Source organism: Pseudophryne corroboree, chromosome 10 (assembly GCF_028390025.1).
Source record: "Pseudophryne corroboree isolate aPseCor3 chromosome 10, aPseCor3.hap2, whole genome shotgun sequence".
NCBI lineage: Eukaryota > Metazoa > Chordata > Amphibia > Anura > Myobatrachidae > Pseudophryne > Pseudophryne corroboree.
In genome coordinates this window covers 58,596,074-58,613,163 of record NC_086453.1, presented here as the reverse complement: position 1 = coordinate 58,613,163, position 17,090 = coordinate 58,596,074, and the positions used below count along the sequence as shown (strand labels likewise).

At 46.4% G+C, this 17,090-nt stretch overlaps 1 protein-coding gene across 5 annotated transcripts in view; it reads left to right on the top strand.

The window, feature by feature from the left end:
- The window catches only part of PPFIA3 (PTPRF interacting protein alpha 3), a 145,456-nt gene that overhangs the window by 9,363 nt on the left and 119,003 nt on the right, over positions 1-17,090 (top strand). For all 5 annotated transcript variants that reach the window (XM_063942440.1, XM_063942441.1, XM_063942442.1 and 2 more), the window contains exon 2: positions 13,175-13,724. In XM_063942440.1, the coding sequence (XP_063798510.1) occupies positions 13,491-13,724 (234 nt within the window). In that variant the 5' untranslated portion in view covers positions 13,175-13,490. The remainder of the gene's footprint in view (positions 1-13,174; positions 13,725-17,090) is intronic.

The window sequence follows — 17,090 nt, the reverse complement described above, 5'->3', positions numbered from 1 at the left end:
ATACATTCCGCCTAAAAATGATTTGACCCCAAAATGAGTCAGGCTGAGAATGTCAACATTTTAACTAGTCGGTTTTATCAGATAAAATAAACATGAGTGTATATCTGGGAAATATTCATCCTTTATACGTCACGGTCGCAGATATCTTGTGATGTATCGTTTTGTATAACGTAATAACTGACAAAGCTGGAAACATTTTTTCACCTTTCGCAGTAGATCAAAATATAGGTAGAACTCGATGGACAAATTGTCTTTTTTTCAACCTCGACAACTATGGAACATTTAATGTAATGTTCTTGACGAGCCGCTGAATCCAGTCGATCACCCGGTTTTGAGATGAGCGGCTTTGATTGACAGGTCTTCCTCTAGATTTTCTGCAGCAGCTGCGCCACTTATAGGAGAAATCACATCGGCCTCAGCAGCAATGCCTTCCTACAATCTAGGCCAGGCAGCCCCTGCCAAGATGACTATTAAGTGGTATGACTGTGACACGTTGGAGTATAATTCCCAGTATTCTGTTTCCTTTTCTTTTTTTGTTTTGTTTGCTGTATACACTGCAGTAGTATACATCACAGCATCTCTCTGACAATCGGCACAGAAGAATTGCCTGCGCGCTTTCTTAGTTAAGACAGGTTAGATGTATCACACGGATGGGGAGAGGCAAGACAGTGCGTGGAGGGGCTGGCAGCGCTGTCATAGGGCATGTGAGATACTGCCCTGATTTCCTCTATGTGTGGTAAGAAAAGAAATGTGAGCATCTCTAATTAACAATTACAGTAATTAGAAAGGCTGCATTGGTGAGGAGTTAATTATATTGGAGGAGACTGAGCAATTCCCTTGTAAATAAATGGTTGCAAAAGCTGGTCTGCCCCACTTTGTATTCTAATATCACCGTTATAATCACTTTCTTTTTTCCCCTTCAGTAGGGGCAAGTTTCAATTAATGGAGCAGAGTGCTAAGACTGTAATGTAGCGAACACTCTTCGCAGCTCCAAAGGTGGGGGAAGCTGAAACACTATGGGCTGGATTCGTGTTTGTAAGTAAAGCAAAAAAGCAACTGGACAAAACCATGCTGTACTGCTAGTGTGGGGCAGATGTAACATGTGCAGGGAGAGTTAGATTTGGGGGGGGGGGGTTCAAACTGAAATCTAAATTGCAGTGTATGAATAAAGGTGTCTAAAATTTGTGGGCTACATGTAAAAGCAGCCAGTATTTACCCTGCACAGAAACCATATAAATGCATTTGCTCCCCTTGCATGGCAACATGGTTTGTTCCAGTCACAAAGTTACTTGTCTTGTTTTGCTTTACTAACAGATCTCAATCGGGCCATATATCAGTACTCGGGACAGGAGACTCGCCATGACTGTAGTGGTAGTAGCGCTTATTTCTGCGCAGTACAGTTTTCTCTCTTCCATTAGTAGATAAGACGGGGCTCTCATTAGGAGTGCTGCGGTAGTCACGCTAATTTGTGTGCAGTACAGTTCTCTCTCTCTTTTCTGTTAGTAGATAGGACGGGATCTCATTAGGAGTGCTGCGGTAGTCGCGCTGATTTGTGCGCAGTACAGTTCTCTCTCTTTTCTGTTAGTAGATAGGACGGGGATCTCATTAGGAGTGCTGCGGTAGTCGCGCTGATTTGTGCGCAGTACATTTCTCTCTCTTTTCTGTTAGTAGATAGGACGGGGATCTCATTAGGAGTGCTGCGGTAGTCGCGCTGATTTGTGCGCAGTGCAGTTCTCTCTCTCTTTTCTGTTAGTAGATAGGACGGGGATCTCATTAGGAGTGCTGCGGTAGTCGCGCTGATTTGTGCGCAGTACAGTTCTCTCTCTCTCTTCTGTTAGTAGATAGGACGGGGATCTCATTAGGAGTGCTGCGGTAGTCGCGCTGATTTGTGCGCAGTACAGTTCTCTCTCTCTTTTCTGTTAGTAGATAGGACGGGGATCTCATTAGGAGTGCTGCGGTAGTCGCGCTGATTTGTGCGCAGTACAGTTCTCTCTCTCTCTTCTGTTAGTAGATAGGACGGGGATCTCATTAGGAGTGCTGCGGTAGTCGCGCTGATTTGTGCGCAGTACATTTCTCTCTCTCTTTTCTGTTAGTAGATAGGACGGGGATCTCATTAGGAGTGCTGCGGTAGTCGCGCTGATTTGTGCGCAGTACAGTTCTCTCTCTCTCTTCTGTTAGTAGATAGGACGGGGATCTCATTAGGAGTGCTGCGGTAGTCGCGCTGATTTGTGCGCAGTACAGTTCTCTCTCTCTCTCTTCTGTTAGTAGATAGGACGGGGATCTCATTAGGAGTGCTGCGGTAGTCACGCTGATTTGTGCGCAGTACAGTTCTCTCTCTCTCTTCTGTTAGTAGATAGGACGGGGATCTCATTAGGAGTGCTGCGGTAGTCGCGCTGATTTGTGCGCAGTACAGTTCTCTCTCTTCTGTTAGTAGATAGGACGGGGATCTCATTAGGAGTGCTGCGGTAGTCGCGCTGATTTGTGCGCAGTACAGTTCTCTCTCTTCTGTTAGTAGATAGGACGGGGATCTCATTAGGAGTGCTGCGGTAGTCGCGCTGATTTGTGCGCAGTACAGTTCTCTCTCTTCTGTTAGTAGATAGGACGGGGATCTCATTAGGAGTGCTGCGGTAGTCACGCTGATTTGTGCGCAGTACAGTTCTCTCTCTTCTGTTAGTAGATAGGACGGGGATCTCATTAGGAGTGCTGCGGTAGTCGCGCTGATTTGTGCGCAGTACAGTTCTCTCTCTTCTGTTAGTAGATAGGACGGGGATCTCATTAGGAGTGCTGCGGTAGTCGCGCTGATTTGTGCGCAGTACAGTTCTCTCTCTTCTGTTAGTAGATAGGACGGGGATCTCATTAGGAGTGCTGCGGTAGTCGCGCTGATTTGTGCGCAGTACAGTTCTCTCTCTTCTGTTAGTAGATAGGACGGGGATCTCATTAGGAGTGCTGCGGTAGTCGCGCTGATTTGTGCGCAGTACAGTTCTCTCTCTTCTGTTAGTAGATAGGACGGGGATCTCATTAGGAGTGCTGCGGTAGTCGCGCTGATTTGTGCGCAGTACAGTTCTCTCTCTTCTGTTAGTAGATAGGACGGGGATCTCATTAGGAGTGCTGCGGTAGTCGCGCTGATTTGTGCGCAGTACAGTTCTCTCTCTTCTGTTAGTAGATAGGACGGGGATCTCATTAGGAGTGCTGCGGTAGTCGCGCTGATTTGTGCGCAGTACAGTTCTCTCTCTTCTGTTAGTAGATAGGACGGGGATCTCATTAGGAGTGCTGCGGTAGTCACGCTGATTTGTGCGCAGTACAGTTCTCTCTCTCTCTTCTGTTAGTAGATAGGACGGGGATCTCATTAGGAGTGCTGCGGTAGTCGCGCTGATTTGTGCGCAGTACAGTTCTCTCTCTTCTGTTAGTAGATAGGACGGGGATCTCATTAGGAGTGCTGCGGTAGTCGCGCTGATTTGTGCGCAGTACAGTTCTCTCTCTTCTGTTAGTAGATAGGACGGGGATCTCATTAGGAGTGCTGCGGTAGTCGCGCTGATTTGTGCGCAGTACAGTTCTCTCTCTTCTGTTAGTAGATAGGACGGGGATCTCATTAGGAGTGCTGCGGTAGTCGCGCTGATTTGTGCGCAGTACAGTTCTCTCTCTTCTGTTAGTAGATAGGACGGGGATCTCATTAGGAGTGCTGCGGTAGTCGCGCTGATTTGTGCGCAGTACAGTTCTCTCTCTTCTGTTAGTAGATAGGACGGGGATCTCATTAGGAGTGCTGCGGTAGTCGCGCTGATTTGTGCGCAGTACAGTTCTCTCTCTTCTGTTAGTAGATAGGACGGGGATCTCATTAGGAGTGCTGCGGTAGTCGCGCTGATTTGTGCGCAGTACAGTTCTCTCTCTTCTGTTAGTAGATAGGACGGGGATCTCATTAGGAGTGCTGCGGTAGTCACGCTGATTCGTGCGCAGTACAGTTTTTTTTTTTTCTCACTCACTCACTCTTATTTATTTATTTATTTATTAACAGTTTCTTATACAGCGCAGCATATTCCGTTGCGCTTTACAATTAGAACAACAGTAATAGAACAAAACTGGGTAAAAACAGACAGACATAGAGGTAGGAGGGCCCTGCTCGCAAGCTTACAATCTATAGGGAAATAGGAATAGATACAGAAGGATAGATGCTACCTATTGCATAATGGTCCACCAGATTGCTAGGTTCTTAATGGGTTGTATGATGATACCCCACAAAGTTATCCAAGTGTCAGGAGGGTGAGAGACTAAAGAAAGACAAGATATGTGATGTTATGAATACTCTACAGAGGATGTAATTAGATAGGGAAGCACTGAAGGTTATGTGGGTGGGTCTGGAATTTGATAGGCTTGTCTGAAGAGGTGAGTTTTCAGGGAACATTTAAAGGTTTGGAGACTAGAGGCGAGTCTTACTGTGCGTGGGAGGGCATTCCACAGAGTGGGTGAAGCCCGGATAAAGTCCTGTAATTTTGAGTGTGAACAAGTAATGCGTGTGGATGAGAGACGTAGATCTTGTGCAGAGTGGAGAGGTCGGGTAGGGAGATATTTTGAGATGAGTGAAGAGATGTATGTTGGTGCAGTTTGGTTAATAGCCTTGTATGTGAGTAAAAGTATTTTATATTTAATAGGGTAGAATACCGGTAACCAATGGAGGGACTGACAGAGCGGATCTGCAGACGATGAATGTCTGGCAAGGAAGATTAGCCTCGCAGCTGCATTCAAAATGGATTGTAGTGGTGAGAGCCTATGTTTGGGAAGACCGGTCAGGAGACTATTACAATAATCAATGAGGAAGATAATGAGAGCATGGATTAGAGTTTTTGCTGTGTCTTGTGTAAGATAAGGGCGTATTTTGGATATGTTTCTTAGATGTATGTAACATGATCTTGAGACAGATTGAATGTGGGTAACAAAGGACAGTTCAGAGTCAAGAATGACACCTAGGCAGCAAGCTTGTGGGGTAGGGATGATTGCAGAGTTCTCAACAGTGATAGAGATATCAGGTTGGAAATTACTATTGGCCGGTGGAAATATAATTAATTCTGTTTTGGAAATATTAAGTTTGAGGTGGCGAGATGTCATCCAAGATGAAATGGCAGAAAGGCATTCAGTGACACGGCCCAATACAGATGGTGACAAATCAGGGGAGGATAGGTAGATTTGAGTATCATCCGCATACAGATGGTACTGAAATCCAAAAGAGTTGATTAGTTTGCCAAGAGATGTGGTATAGATAGAGAAAAGCAGAGGACCTAGGACTGAGCCTTGCGGTACTCCAACTGAGAGAGGTAGCGAAGGAGAGGTGGAGTCAGAGAAACGAACACTGAAGGAGCGATTAGATAGGTAGGATGAGAACCAAAAAAGGGCTGTGTCCTGAATACCTAGGGATTGTAGTGTTTGTATGAGAAGAGAGTGGTCAACAGTGTCAAAAGCAGCAGAGAGATCAAGGAGAATAAGTAGAGAGTACTCTACTTATAAGTAGAGACTCTTCTGCTCTCCTGTTAGTAGATAGGACGGGGCTCTCATTAGTAGTGCTGCGGCAGTCACGCTGATTTGTGCGCAGTACAGTTCTCTCTCCTGTTAGTTGATAGGACGGGGCTCTCCTTAGGAGTGCTGCGGCAGTCACGCTGATTTGTGCGCAGTACAGTTCTCTCTCCTATTAGTAGATAGGACGGGGCTCTCATTAGGAGTGCTGCGGTAGTCACGCTAATTTGTGCGCAGTACCGTTATCGCTCTCTTCCGTTAGTAGATAGGACGGGGATCTCATTAGGAGTGTTGCGGTAGTCGCGCTGATTTGTGCGCAGTACAGTTCTCTCTCTTCTGCTCTTTTGTTAGTAGATAGGACGGGGCTCTCATTAGGAGTGCTGCGGTAGTCGCGCTGCTTTGTGCGCAGTACAGTTCTCTCTCCTGTTAGTAGATAGGACGGGGCTCTCATTAGGAGTGCTGCGGTAGTCACGCTGATTTGTGCGCAGTACAGTTCTCTCTCTCTCTCTTCTGTTAGTAGATAGGACGGGGCTCTCATTAGGAGTGCTGCGGTAGTCACGCTGATTTGTGCGCAGTACAGTTCTCTCTCTCTCTTCTGTTAGTAGATAGGACGGGGCTCTCATTAGGAGTGCTGCGGTAGTCACGCTGATTTGTGCGCAGTACAGTTCTCTCTCTCTCTTCTGTTAGTAGATAGGACGGGGTTCTCATTAGGAGTGTTGCAGTAGTCACGCTGATTTTTGTGCGCAGTACAGTTCTATCTGTTCTCTACACAGTGTCTATAAACAAGATACTTGGCAGTAGTGTTGTAGCAGTGACCTTAGTTTGTGCCCCCGTGAAGGCACTTATATAATTCCATTCTGCATTTCATCTTTTTCCTGTGGGATATTTTAACTGATAATCAGACAGGACATCCCAAAGCATAACTATCTATGTGGAGAGGAAACCGGTAATGACCTTCCTCCACCTGCAGTCACACCACAAAGCCTTTAGCCCTGCTCGCTTAGGTCTAGGCCCTTCTGCTAACTAAAACCAACTGTAGATGTCTGCGTGCTTACAATTTCCTTTATAGCCGTATACATTTTAATTTGTCTGTCTGTCTATCCATCCATCCTCTGTAGTAAAAGGCTAACGCTGCTCCTCACCTCCAAGTGTTTTTTCGCACCAGTGGCCACTAGATGGAGCGCGACAGAGCAGTTCAGTTGTTTCTTTGTTGCGCGGTTCAGGCTCGCACAGCCACCAGCGCTAACATCACGGTTACGTTGTTCCATCATGTTGATGAGCTGGTAACTAGCAAATAGAGATTTGACTGGAGAGAATTGGGTGAAACCTGTCCACCGTTGCCGGTAATGGCTAACGTGTTAGTGATGAGAAGCTTTGCTTTACATTTGTTTTAAGTGGTGCTAGATCCACCTCGGGTACCATGCTACTCTGTTTTTCCCTATTTCTAAAACTAAGGGGGTAATTCTGAGTTGATTGCAGCAGGAAATTTTTTAGCAGTTGGGCAAAACCATGTGCACTGCAGGGGAGGCAGATATAACATGTGCAGAGAGAGTTAGATTTGGGTGGGTTATATTGTTTCTGTGCAGGGTAAATACTGGCTGCTTTATTTTTACACTGCAATTTACACTGCAGATTGAATTTACCCCACCCAAATCTAACTCTCTCTGCACATGTTATATCTGCCCCCCCTGCAGTGCACATGGTTTTGCCCAACTGCTAACTAAGTTCCTGCTGCGATCAACTCAGAATTACCCCCTAAGTTCAGAGGAATTGTCATTTGTTTGGAGACCTTGATTTTGCTAGAGAAAATGTGAGAGCCGTCTACAGAAAGATTTGAGATTGGTTTACAATTTGTGGCTAGCCCTGTGCCTGTCACACCTCTCTGCTGCCCTGTGCCTGTCACACCTCTCTGCTGCCCTGTGCCTGTCACACCTCTCTGCTGTCCTGTGCCTGTCATACCTCTCTGCTGTCCTGTGCCTGTCATACCTCTCTGCTGTCCTGTGCCTGTCACACCTCTCTGCTGTCCTGTGCCTGTCACACCTCTCTGCTGTCCTGTGCCCGTCATACCTCTCTGCTGTCCTGTGCCTGTCACACCTCTCTGCTGTCCTGTGCCTGTCATACCTCTCTGCTGTCCTGTGCCCGTCATACCTCTCTGCTGTCCTGTGCCTGTCATACCTCTCTGCTGTCCTGTGCCCGTCATACCTCTCTGCTGTCCTGTGCCCGTCACACCTCTCTGCTGTCCTGTGCCTGTCACACCTCTCTGCTGTCCTGTGCCTGTCACACCTCTCTGCTGTCCTGTGCCTGTCACACCTCTCTGCTGTCCTGTGCCTGTCACACCTCTCTGCTGTCCTGTGCCTGTCACACCTCTCTGCTGTCCTGTGCCTGTCACACCTCTCTGCTGCCCTGTGCCTGTCACACCTCTCTGCTGCCCTGTGCCTGTCACACCTCTCTGCTGCCCTGTGCCTGTCACACCTCTCTGCTGCCCTGTGCCTGTCACACCTCTCTGCTGCCCTGTGCCTGTCACACCTCTCTGCTGCCCTGTGCCTGTCACACCTCTCTGCTGCCCTGTGCCCGTCGCACCTCTCTTCTGCCCTGTGCCCGTCGCCCTGTGCCCGTCACACCTCTCTGCTGTCCTGTGCCCGTCGCACCTCTCTGCTGCCCTGTGCTCGTCGCCCTGTGCCCGTCACACCTCTGCTGCCCTGTGCCCGTCACACCTTGCACCTACCCTGAATGTAACACTTGGTCCTGCCCTGTATCCATCACACAAGCCCTGTGCCCCACTGTACCTTTCACCTGCCTTGTGCCCATCACACAAGCCCTGTGCCCCACTGTACCTTTCACCTGCTTTATGCCCCCATCACGCAAGAGGCCATTTGTGGAGCAGCGAAATGCCATCCAGTTCAAATGGTTTTGGATTCAATTTAATGTAGGAGAGCAGTTGAAAGATGTAGTGGGCACAGGGATTGCATGATGGGCATCACGCAACCCCTGTGCCCACTACACCTTTCAACTACCCTCCTCCATTAAATGGAATCTAAAACCATTAGCACTGGATGGCATTTCGCTGCTCCACAAATGGCCTCTTGCAGCCTCCTTAGTTAGTCATTCAGTAAACCATGGTAATAAATGTCTTATGTTTTGTTCCCTTATATCTTTCTGTCTCTTTGCCTTTGTACTTTGTAGTAGGAGCCTCTGGATTGTAAGAGGGATCCCAATATAGTGATTTTATTGTATTTTCATTTTAACACTTGTGACTGACCCCAAACTGCACTATATTATGTAATTTGCAGTAGCAGACGCAGCTAAACATCAGAGGGCAAGTGTTTCACTTTCTAGATGCTGTGCAATTAATTCTGAAATCACCAGTATTCTGCATAGTTTATCCTGTCTCTCCACTACTGCTGCCAAAAAAAAAAAAAAAAAAAAGGTCTGTTGTTTTATATTGTAACCCATTGGGCAAGAACTGAGGGAGTGTTTGACGAGTAACGCTGGATGCAACTTGGGGTGAGGCAAGGAGTAGCCCACTATACGGAATCTGGGTGGGGTTGTGGGTGCTGGAATTCCCAGGGCTCACTATCACGCCGGTGTTGAAATACACGCCGCAAATTAAGTCCTGCAAAGTCACAGTTTTCCCTAGCAGCAAAGTATTGTGATTTTTATTTTATACTTGCCCAATATTTTATTATTATACCAAACCAGATTTTATGTTTTATGTTACAACTTACACGTTGGAGATTTGGCTACTTACTTTTGCCTAGTGCTAAATGTGAGAGAAATGCATATTTGGCGTCTTTTGGTGGAAGCCGTTATGCAGAAAGGTCAGAAGACCAGAGAACTCAGTCATTGTAAGGTTTTCTGAGAACGTTTCGTTCATACAGGTATAGGGCCTTAATTAGGGACAACGCTCCGAGCGTACATGTAATGATTGTCGCATGGAACATACTTGCATATGCGATCAAGTCTGAATCGCCTCCATAGTTCTGTGCATGCAATATAGCAGCGCTTACCGGCAGTTTACGTACCACTCTGCGTTGGTCCTCTAATGAGCACTGGCAGTTTGGGGAAGGATAGGATGTTTTTTTTTTCATGTCATTTTTATTTTCACATTAACATTTTGGGCGGGATGCATCAAGGCATAATTTGTAGTCAAAACTCAGAAGATGGTGTTTCTGGAGGTCTGGCTGCTTATGGCGTATGTTCCAAACTTCCGGAATACAATACATTCCAGAGCTTGGAGGCGGTGAGCAATGCCATCTTGGGAAACGTTCGTTAGGTCGACACAACTTAGGTCAACAGTCATTAGGTCGACCACTGAAGGTCAACGTGTACTAGGTTGACCTGTACTAGGTCGACAGGTCAAAAGGTCGACATGAGTTTTTCACGTTTTTTTTTCTTTCATTTTTTTACATTTTTTTTCATTCTTAACGATCCACGTAGACCACGATTGGAACGGTAACCTGTGCCAAGCAAAGCAGTAGCGGAGCGAGGCACCTTGCCCGAAGCTTCGCGAGCCATACGAGGGGACACAGTGCACTAATTGGGGTTCCCCGTCACTTTACGAAGAAAACGACTCCAAAAACAGTAAAAAACAAACAAAACATGTCGACCTTTTGACCTGTTGACCTAAGTTGTCTATCCAACGACCCATACCCCTTTAGATAGCGTTACCCTATAGAAGCCTATGAGTATCTCTCGGTGATTCCCAGTGAGAGGGATCCAATCTGATCCCTCCCAGCATCCCCTGCGGCATGTGTGTCACGCGATGCATGCGCAGAAGGGCTTCCAGGTCCTAAACCCGGAAGGCCTCCTATCGCAAAGGACAGCTCATAGTTTCTTCAAGCATGCAGCATTAATAGACGCTGTTATGTGTGCAATGAGTGGTGGGATGCATCGCATGCAAAAATGCAATACCTCATGCAATCAGGGTTTCACAAATTTAGTCTTCAAGGCACCGTATCAGTCCAGGTTTTAACCATTTAACTGCCTAATATTTTTTCCAAAAACCACTCAAAACTTTTTTTTTTTATGAATTAATTAGGTTAAGAACATTTATTAAAAATGTATCCAATACAATTTGTAAATAAAATATATTTTTTTTTTTTATTGAAACAAAAACATAGTTACAAACATTGATGGTGGGTATATCTGATCATTTAATGTTCAAACCATCGTGACTATATTTTCCCGGTGGCTGCTCCTCTCTGCCACCGTCTGGTGGCCACATGGACGGTGGGAGACTGCTAGTGTTTGGGTGTGATCAGCACCATGGCAGGCTCTGGGGGAAAGGAACCACCACTTATAGCAGCCGGCGTTTCTGGCTGGTCACATCAGATGCGACTATGTCGGGGAAAGCCCCTGGTGTGGTCGCATCTGATGCCAGGCAAGAGGATAAAGATATCTATGCTTGTGCACATATGGTTATAATCAAACTACTGATTAAGTCACCTGTGCTTAAGCATGGATATCCTTAACACCTGGACTGTTAGGGTGCCTTGAGAACAGAGTTTGGAAACCCCTGGTATATATATATTCCTAACAGGCAACTTTATCATACTGAATAAACCGGTGCCTATACCACAAGACAGTGTATGAGATCCAACTAGACTATGGGGGAGATGTACTAAGCCTTGGAGAGAGCTACCAGCTCCTAACTGCCATGTTACAGGCCGTGTTTGAAAAATGACAGGAGGGTAGTTTATCTCTCTCCATTGTATCTCTTTCCAAGGCTTAGTACATCTGCCGCCATATATACCGGAACCAAATCTATAGTGTTAATGCAGGGCTAATCACCGGGCCCGAAAAAAGAAACTGGGGGGTTAAATTTACTAAAGCTTCTAAAACAGAGAATTGGCGATGTTGCCCATAGCAACCAATCAGATGCTGTCTCATTTTCTAAAAGGTAATAGAGAAATGATACATGGCATCTGATTGGTTGCTATGGGCAACAACACCAATTTTCTGTTTTAGAAGCTTTAGTACATTTACCCCTAATACAGAGAAGCTTGGTTTCGGAAAAGATAGCGGTCTTCCTAAATTTGGGCAGCGGTTGTGGTGGCCTGCTAGTGTAAATAGCTGTATCCAGGGTTTTCATACCATTTCCACACTCAAGGTGCGATGTCTCCCTGTCACCTTCACACCCTTCTACTTCCAGTGATTGGGGCAGATGACCGGTTTACACACACAAAGAAGGCCGGACACACAAAGTACTTCCTCTACTAGTAACATGGGTATCCGGTCTTTCGGTCGACATAGCAAAGGTCGACACATGAAAAGGGCGACATGAGTGTTTCACATTTTGTTTTTCATTTCATGAACTTTTTCATACTTTACGTTCCACGTGGACTGCGATTGGGAATAGTAACCTGTGCTGAGCGCAGCGAGGCACCTTGTCCACACTCGCCATGCGAGGGGACATGGGGTGTCATTCCGACCCGATCGCTCGCCGCAGTTTATCGCAGCGCAGCATTCGGGTAGGAACTGCGCCAGCACCGCAGTGCGCCGGCCCATGCCGGACGGCTGAAGGCCGTTGTTCCCTAGCGATCGTCTCTGCCTAATTGACAGGCAGTGGCGGTCACTGGGTGGGAGGGGGCGGCACTGCGGCGTCTGGCCGCCGTTATGGGGGCGCGGTACGGCCAACGCAGTACTCCACAAGTACAAAAGCATCGCTGCTGTGTGATGCTTTTGTACTTGTGCGGTGGGGCTGGACTGACATGCGGGGCGGACTATCCCTGTGCTGTGCTGGGCGTCCCACCGCATGTCTGGGAACATGAGCATAGCTGTGCTAAATATAGCACAGCTACGATCAATTCTTTAATGACCCCCTCGGTGCGCTAATTGGGTTTCCCGGTCACTGTACGAAGAAAACGACACCAATTTAGAAAGGAAAAAAACAAACAAAACTTTGTTTTCCATGTCGACCTAATGACTGTGTCGACCTAGTCACTGACGACCAATAGTGTTCGACCTAATGACTGTCGACCTAATGACTGTCGACCCAACGAACCACACCCAGTAACCTATTCATGTGGCTATATGAATATCATTGGGTATCCGTTCACATGGTCGACCATGTTATGGTCGACAGTCATTAGTTCGACCACTATTGGTCGACATTGACATGGTCGACATGGACACATGGTCGACACATGAAAAGGTCGACATGAGTTTTTTTAACTTTTTTTTCTTTTGGGGAACTTTTCCATACTTTACGATCCACATGGAGTACGATTGGAACAGTAAAGTGTGCCGAGCGAAGCGGTAGCGGAGCGAAGGCACCATGCCCGAAGCTCGCGAGCCATGCGAGGGGACGCGGTGCACTAATTGGGGTTCCCAGTCACTTTACGCAAAAAACTACACCAAAAAATGTTAAACTCATGTCGACCTTTCATGTGTCGACCATTTTCATGTGTCGACCATGTGTCCATTTCGACCATGTCAATGTCGACCAATAGTGGTCGACCTAATGACTGTCGACCATAACATGGTCGACCATTCATACCGGAACCATATCATTGCTTATGGCTCAATACATTAAATACTAAAATCATGTTCTGTATGATTCAGTGCAGGAAATGCACAGAAAAGAAAAAAAAAATTATGTTGTCACTTCAGTAATTTTGCTATATATATTTAACTTGGTTATATGTTTTTTTTGTTGTTGTATTTTATACTTCAGGTGGGCTTGTTTTATCTCACATTCTAAATGATCTGCAGCTGCTGTGAGTGGACTTCCTGGCCTGGCCCATTTATCTACACTGCATGACCTGCTTGGGGACCTCTTCGCTATATTAAAGATGCTTTAAGCTGGACACTACTTCGAGCCTTCACGTAGATGGTCACACACACATCATCTTCTCTCATGCAGACCATTGGATCCGTTCCCATCCTGTCTTTTTCTCCGTGACTGGATTTGTCGGCATTTATCCAGGCTTTGAGCCCTCCCTCGGTGCCTTCTATTCTGGTGCACTTTTGTCGAGGTAAAAGCTGCCAAGATGATGTGTGAAGTGATGCCCACCATTAATGAGGACAATCGTCGGGGCTCCACCTACAGCTCGGACGATGCCAATTTCGAACAGCTTATGGTAAACATGTTAAACGAGCGGGAGAGGCTGCTGGAGACCCTCCGGGAAACTCAGGAGAGCCTGGCCACTGCACAGCTTCGGTTGCGAGAACTGGGTCACGAGAAGGAGTCTCTTCAGAGGCAGCTGAACATCGCCCTTCCACAGGTGAGAACAGTTTTGTGCTACGTTAATGTCTACAATTAGCAAAATGGCTGATCACTAAAACCTTATGGTTGTATGTAAAAATATACATTAAGAGACTAGGGGGGACATGTACTAAGCAGTGATACAAGTGGAGAAATTACCCATGGCAACCAATCAGCATTGCCGTAACATTTATAATTTGCATACTATAAAAGAACACAGAGCAGCTCATTGGTTGCCCAGGGCAACTTCTCCACTGGCTCACTTCTCCACTTTTATCACTGCTTAGTACATGTCCCTCAATGTCACCAGATTTCAATGATGCATATAAAGGATGATTGTGGCTAATCCAATTATTACTTTTTTTTTTTTTTTTTTAAGGCATATGTTTTCAAACTCTCTCCTCAGGACCCCAAACAGTGCATGTTTTCCAGGTCTCCTCACAGAATCACAAGTTAAATAATTAGCTCCACCTGTGTGTGTTCTAAAATGTGTCGGTGAGTAATGAGTACGCCTTAGCTCGGTGATGGCTAACCTTGACACTCCAGCTGTTGTTGAACTACACATCCCAGCATGCCCTGCATCAGTTTTAGCATGGCCAAATAGCAAAACTGTAGCAGGGCATGCTGGGATGTGTAGTTCAACAACAGCTGGAGTGTCAAGGTTAGCCATCACTGCCTTAGCTCCTGCTAGGTGACCTGCAAAACGTGAACTGTTTGGTGTAGTTTTTTTTTTTTTTTTTTTTAAGGGGCAATCATTCACAAGGCTAAACCATTCCTTTTAAATGATTGCCCCTTTAAAAAAAAAAAAACATCCAAGGTCGGTCGGCATCCTGCACGGCGGCTGAATTCTGACTTCATTGCATCCCGCCTCGGATATCTATCTGTCAAACAATGTATGCCCAGCAATAAAGGGCAATGTATGCCCAGCAAGAATAGGGTGGAGTTTGCATGTTCTCACTGTGTTTGTGTGGTACTCCTCCACATGCCAGGGTTTCCCCTCACAACAACATACTCGCTGCTTTACTTAGCAGTGCAAACAGTGAATAGATGCTGTGTGCATGCACTGCATCTATTCACTGGATTGAGGGAACGTCCAGCAGCTCGAGGAGTGGTGGACATGCCTCCAACGAGACGACTAAAAGGGGCGTGGCTCATGGGCTCGGGATTTCCTGCCAGGCCACGCCTCCTTTCAGATATCAATGTGGATTTCTTAAAAGTTGTCCGGTTTGCGCAAATGCATAGCTGCAGCTTTGGCTGGGACCTGGTCTGATCACAGGCAAATGTGGCAGCCCGTGGAACTGCCAGTATCTGCATGCAATTCCAGCTCCTTGATGGCATCTCATGCTGGAACTTGCAGTTCCATAACCTCTAGCGACCTACATGTTGGGAAGGGACGTCCAGCCAGGGACGGATCTAGACTTTTGTTTAGGGGGTGCGGTTTACTGTTTAATCTTGACTCCTCCCTCTACAGTCCCAACTCCTCCCATCTGCAATCCTAACTCCTCCTCTCTCAATTCTGACTGAACTATTTGAGTGAGACTGAGATAGAGCTTTGTGATTGTTCTATGTACATGTGACTGTGCTATGGGGTAATTGTATTTATTAGCCCTAGTACCCACACACCAGCAAATGCTCTGTAACCCTTGCTCTCCTGGCTCTTCTGTGCTGCTGTGGTATAAGCTGCAGCACATCGTTGTGCCTCATGCTCTCCCTGGAGAGCTCTCTTCTGCTCAAAAGTGGGCGTGGCTATGACTGTGTTAGGGGGGGGGGGGTCGCCCCCTTCGCCGCCCCCTTCGCCGCCCCCTTCGCCGCCCCCCCCCCCCCCCCCCCCCTAGATCCGGCCCTGTGTCCAGCTGAGTTTCCTGCAACTGCTGGAGTGCAGAAGGCCGACCACCTCTGCTTTACAGTCCATTCTGCTACAATGCCGGTGCTTATATTATTATGTTGGCACTTGGTACTAAGTGCTGCCGTTTCTGTGCACTTTGTACTGAGTGGCAGTATTTAGTATCTGCAGCTTGCAGAGGAGGAATGATTGTCATATTTGTACCATAATAGAGTCGTATTAAATGTAGCCAATGTATTTCCACAAGTAGGATCAGCCTGATAGTCTGAGTTCCAGGACTGCAGCCCAGGTATACCGCAGACTAAAAATAGTCCTGTAGCCACAGGCTCCATTGTGTACTCTCCGGACCTGAATATGAAGTACGTGGGAAGATTAGGTTAGCAGTATGTGTGCTTGGAATGGTAATGACTTTGCTTGCCGTTTCCATTCTACTTGGGAGGACTGAAATGCCTTATCCTGCAACAGACATTTACATCCTGAATAAGGTTTTTTTTTTTTTTTAAACGGTTGATTTTTTTTCTTCACAGTTTCTATAGCAGTTATTTAAAATAATGTAATTTATTTTGCAACTTAGTTTAGTGCATTTATCCCTGCCCTCACTCCGGCCTCTGCGTTTGTGAAACATTTCCGTTTGTGTCCTGTGCTCCCCTAATAAACGCACTGGCCTGTATTACTACGGTAGAAAAAAATAACTAGCCAGTTTACATGGTGCGCAGTGGAACTGCATTACTACATTTGGATTTTCAGTTCCGCTTCGTAATAAAAAAGAAAGATTATTGTAAAAATAAATATATATTTATGGTAAAAATAAAAATGTTGTTCTTATTAAAAGAAATTAAAATAAAAATTCTTCCGTTATCTCAACTCTGGAATGGTGATGCAGGACAAGTATTGCGGTGGTACATGTTCCACTGCAATGCTTGATAAATGTGAGCCCTTGATGAATAGAGGAAAAACCGCATTGCCAGCGAATAATCACCCATTTTCCCAAGCCATAAGGCTATGTACCCTTTAATATTATATTTATAATAATATATGTACCCTTTATATTATATTATAATTATATTTCTCTAACGTCCTAAGTGGATGCTGGGACTCCGTAAGGACCATGGGGAATAGCGGCTCCGCAGGAGACAGGGCACAAAATAAAAGCTTGAGATATCAGGTGGTGTGCACTGGCTCCTCCCCCTATGACCCTCCTCCAAGCCAGTTAGATTTTTGTGCCCGGCCGAGAAGGGTGCAAACTAGGTAGCTCTCCAGAGCTGCTTAGAATAAAAGTTTAGTTAGGTTTTTTTATTTTCAGTGAGTCCTGCTGGCAACAGGCTCACTGCATCGTGGGACTAAGGGGAGAAGAAGCGAACTCACCTGAGTGCAGAGTGGATTGGGCTTCTTAGGCTACTGGACGTTAGCTCCAGAGGGACGATCACAGGTTCAGCCTGGATGGGTCACCGGAGCCGCGCCGCCGTCCCCCTTACAGAGCCAGAAGAGACGAAGGTCCGGTGAAAGCGGCGGCAGAAGACATCCTGTCTTCAAGACTAAGGT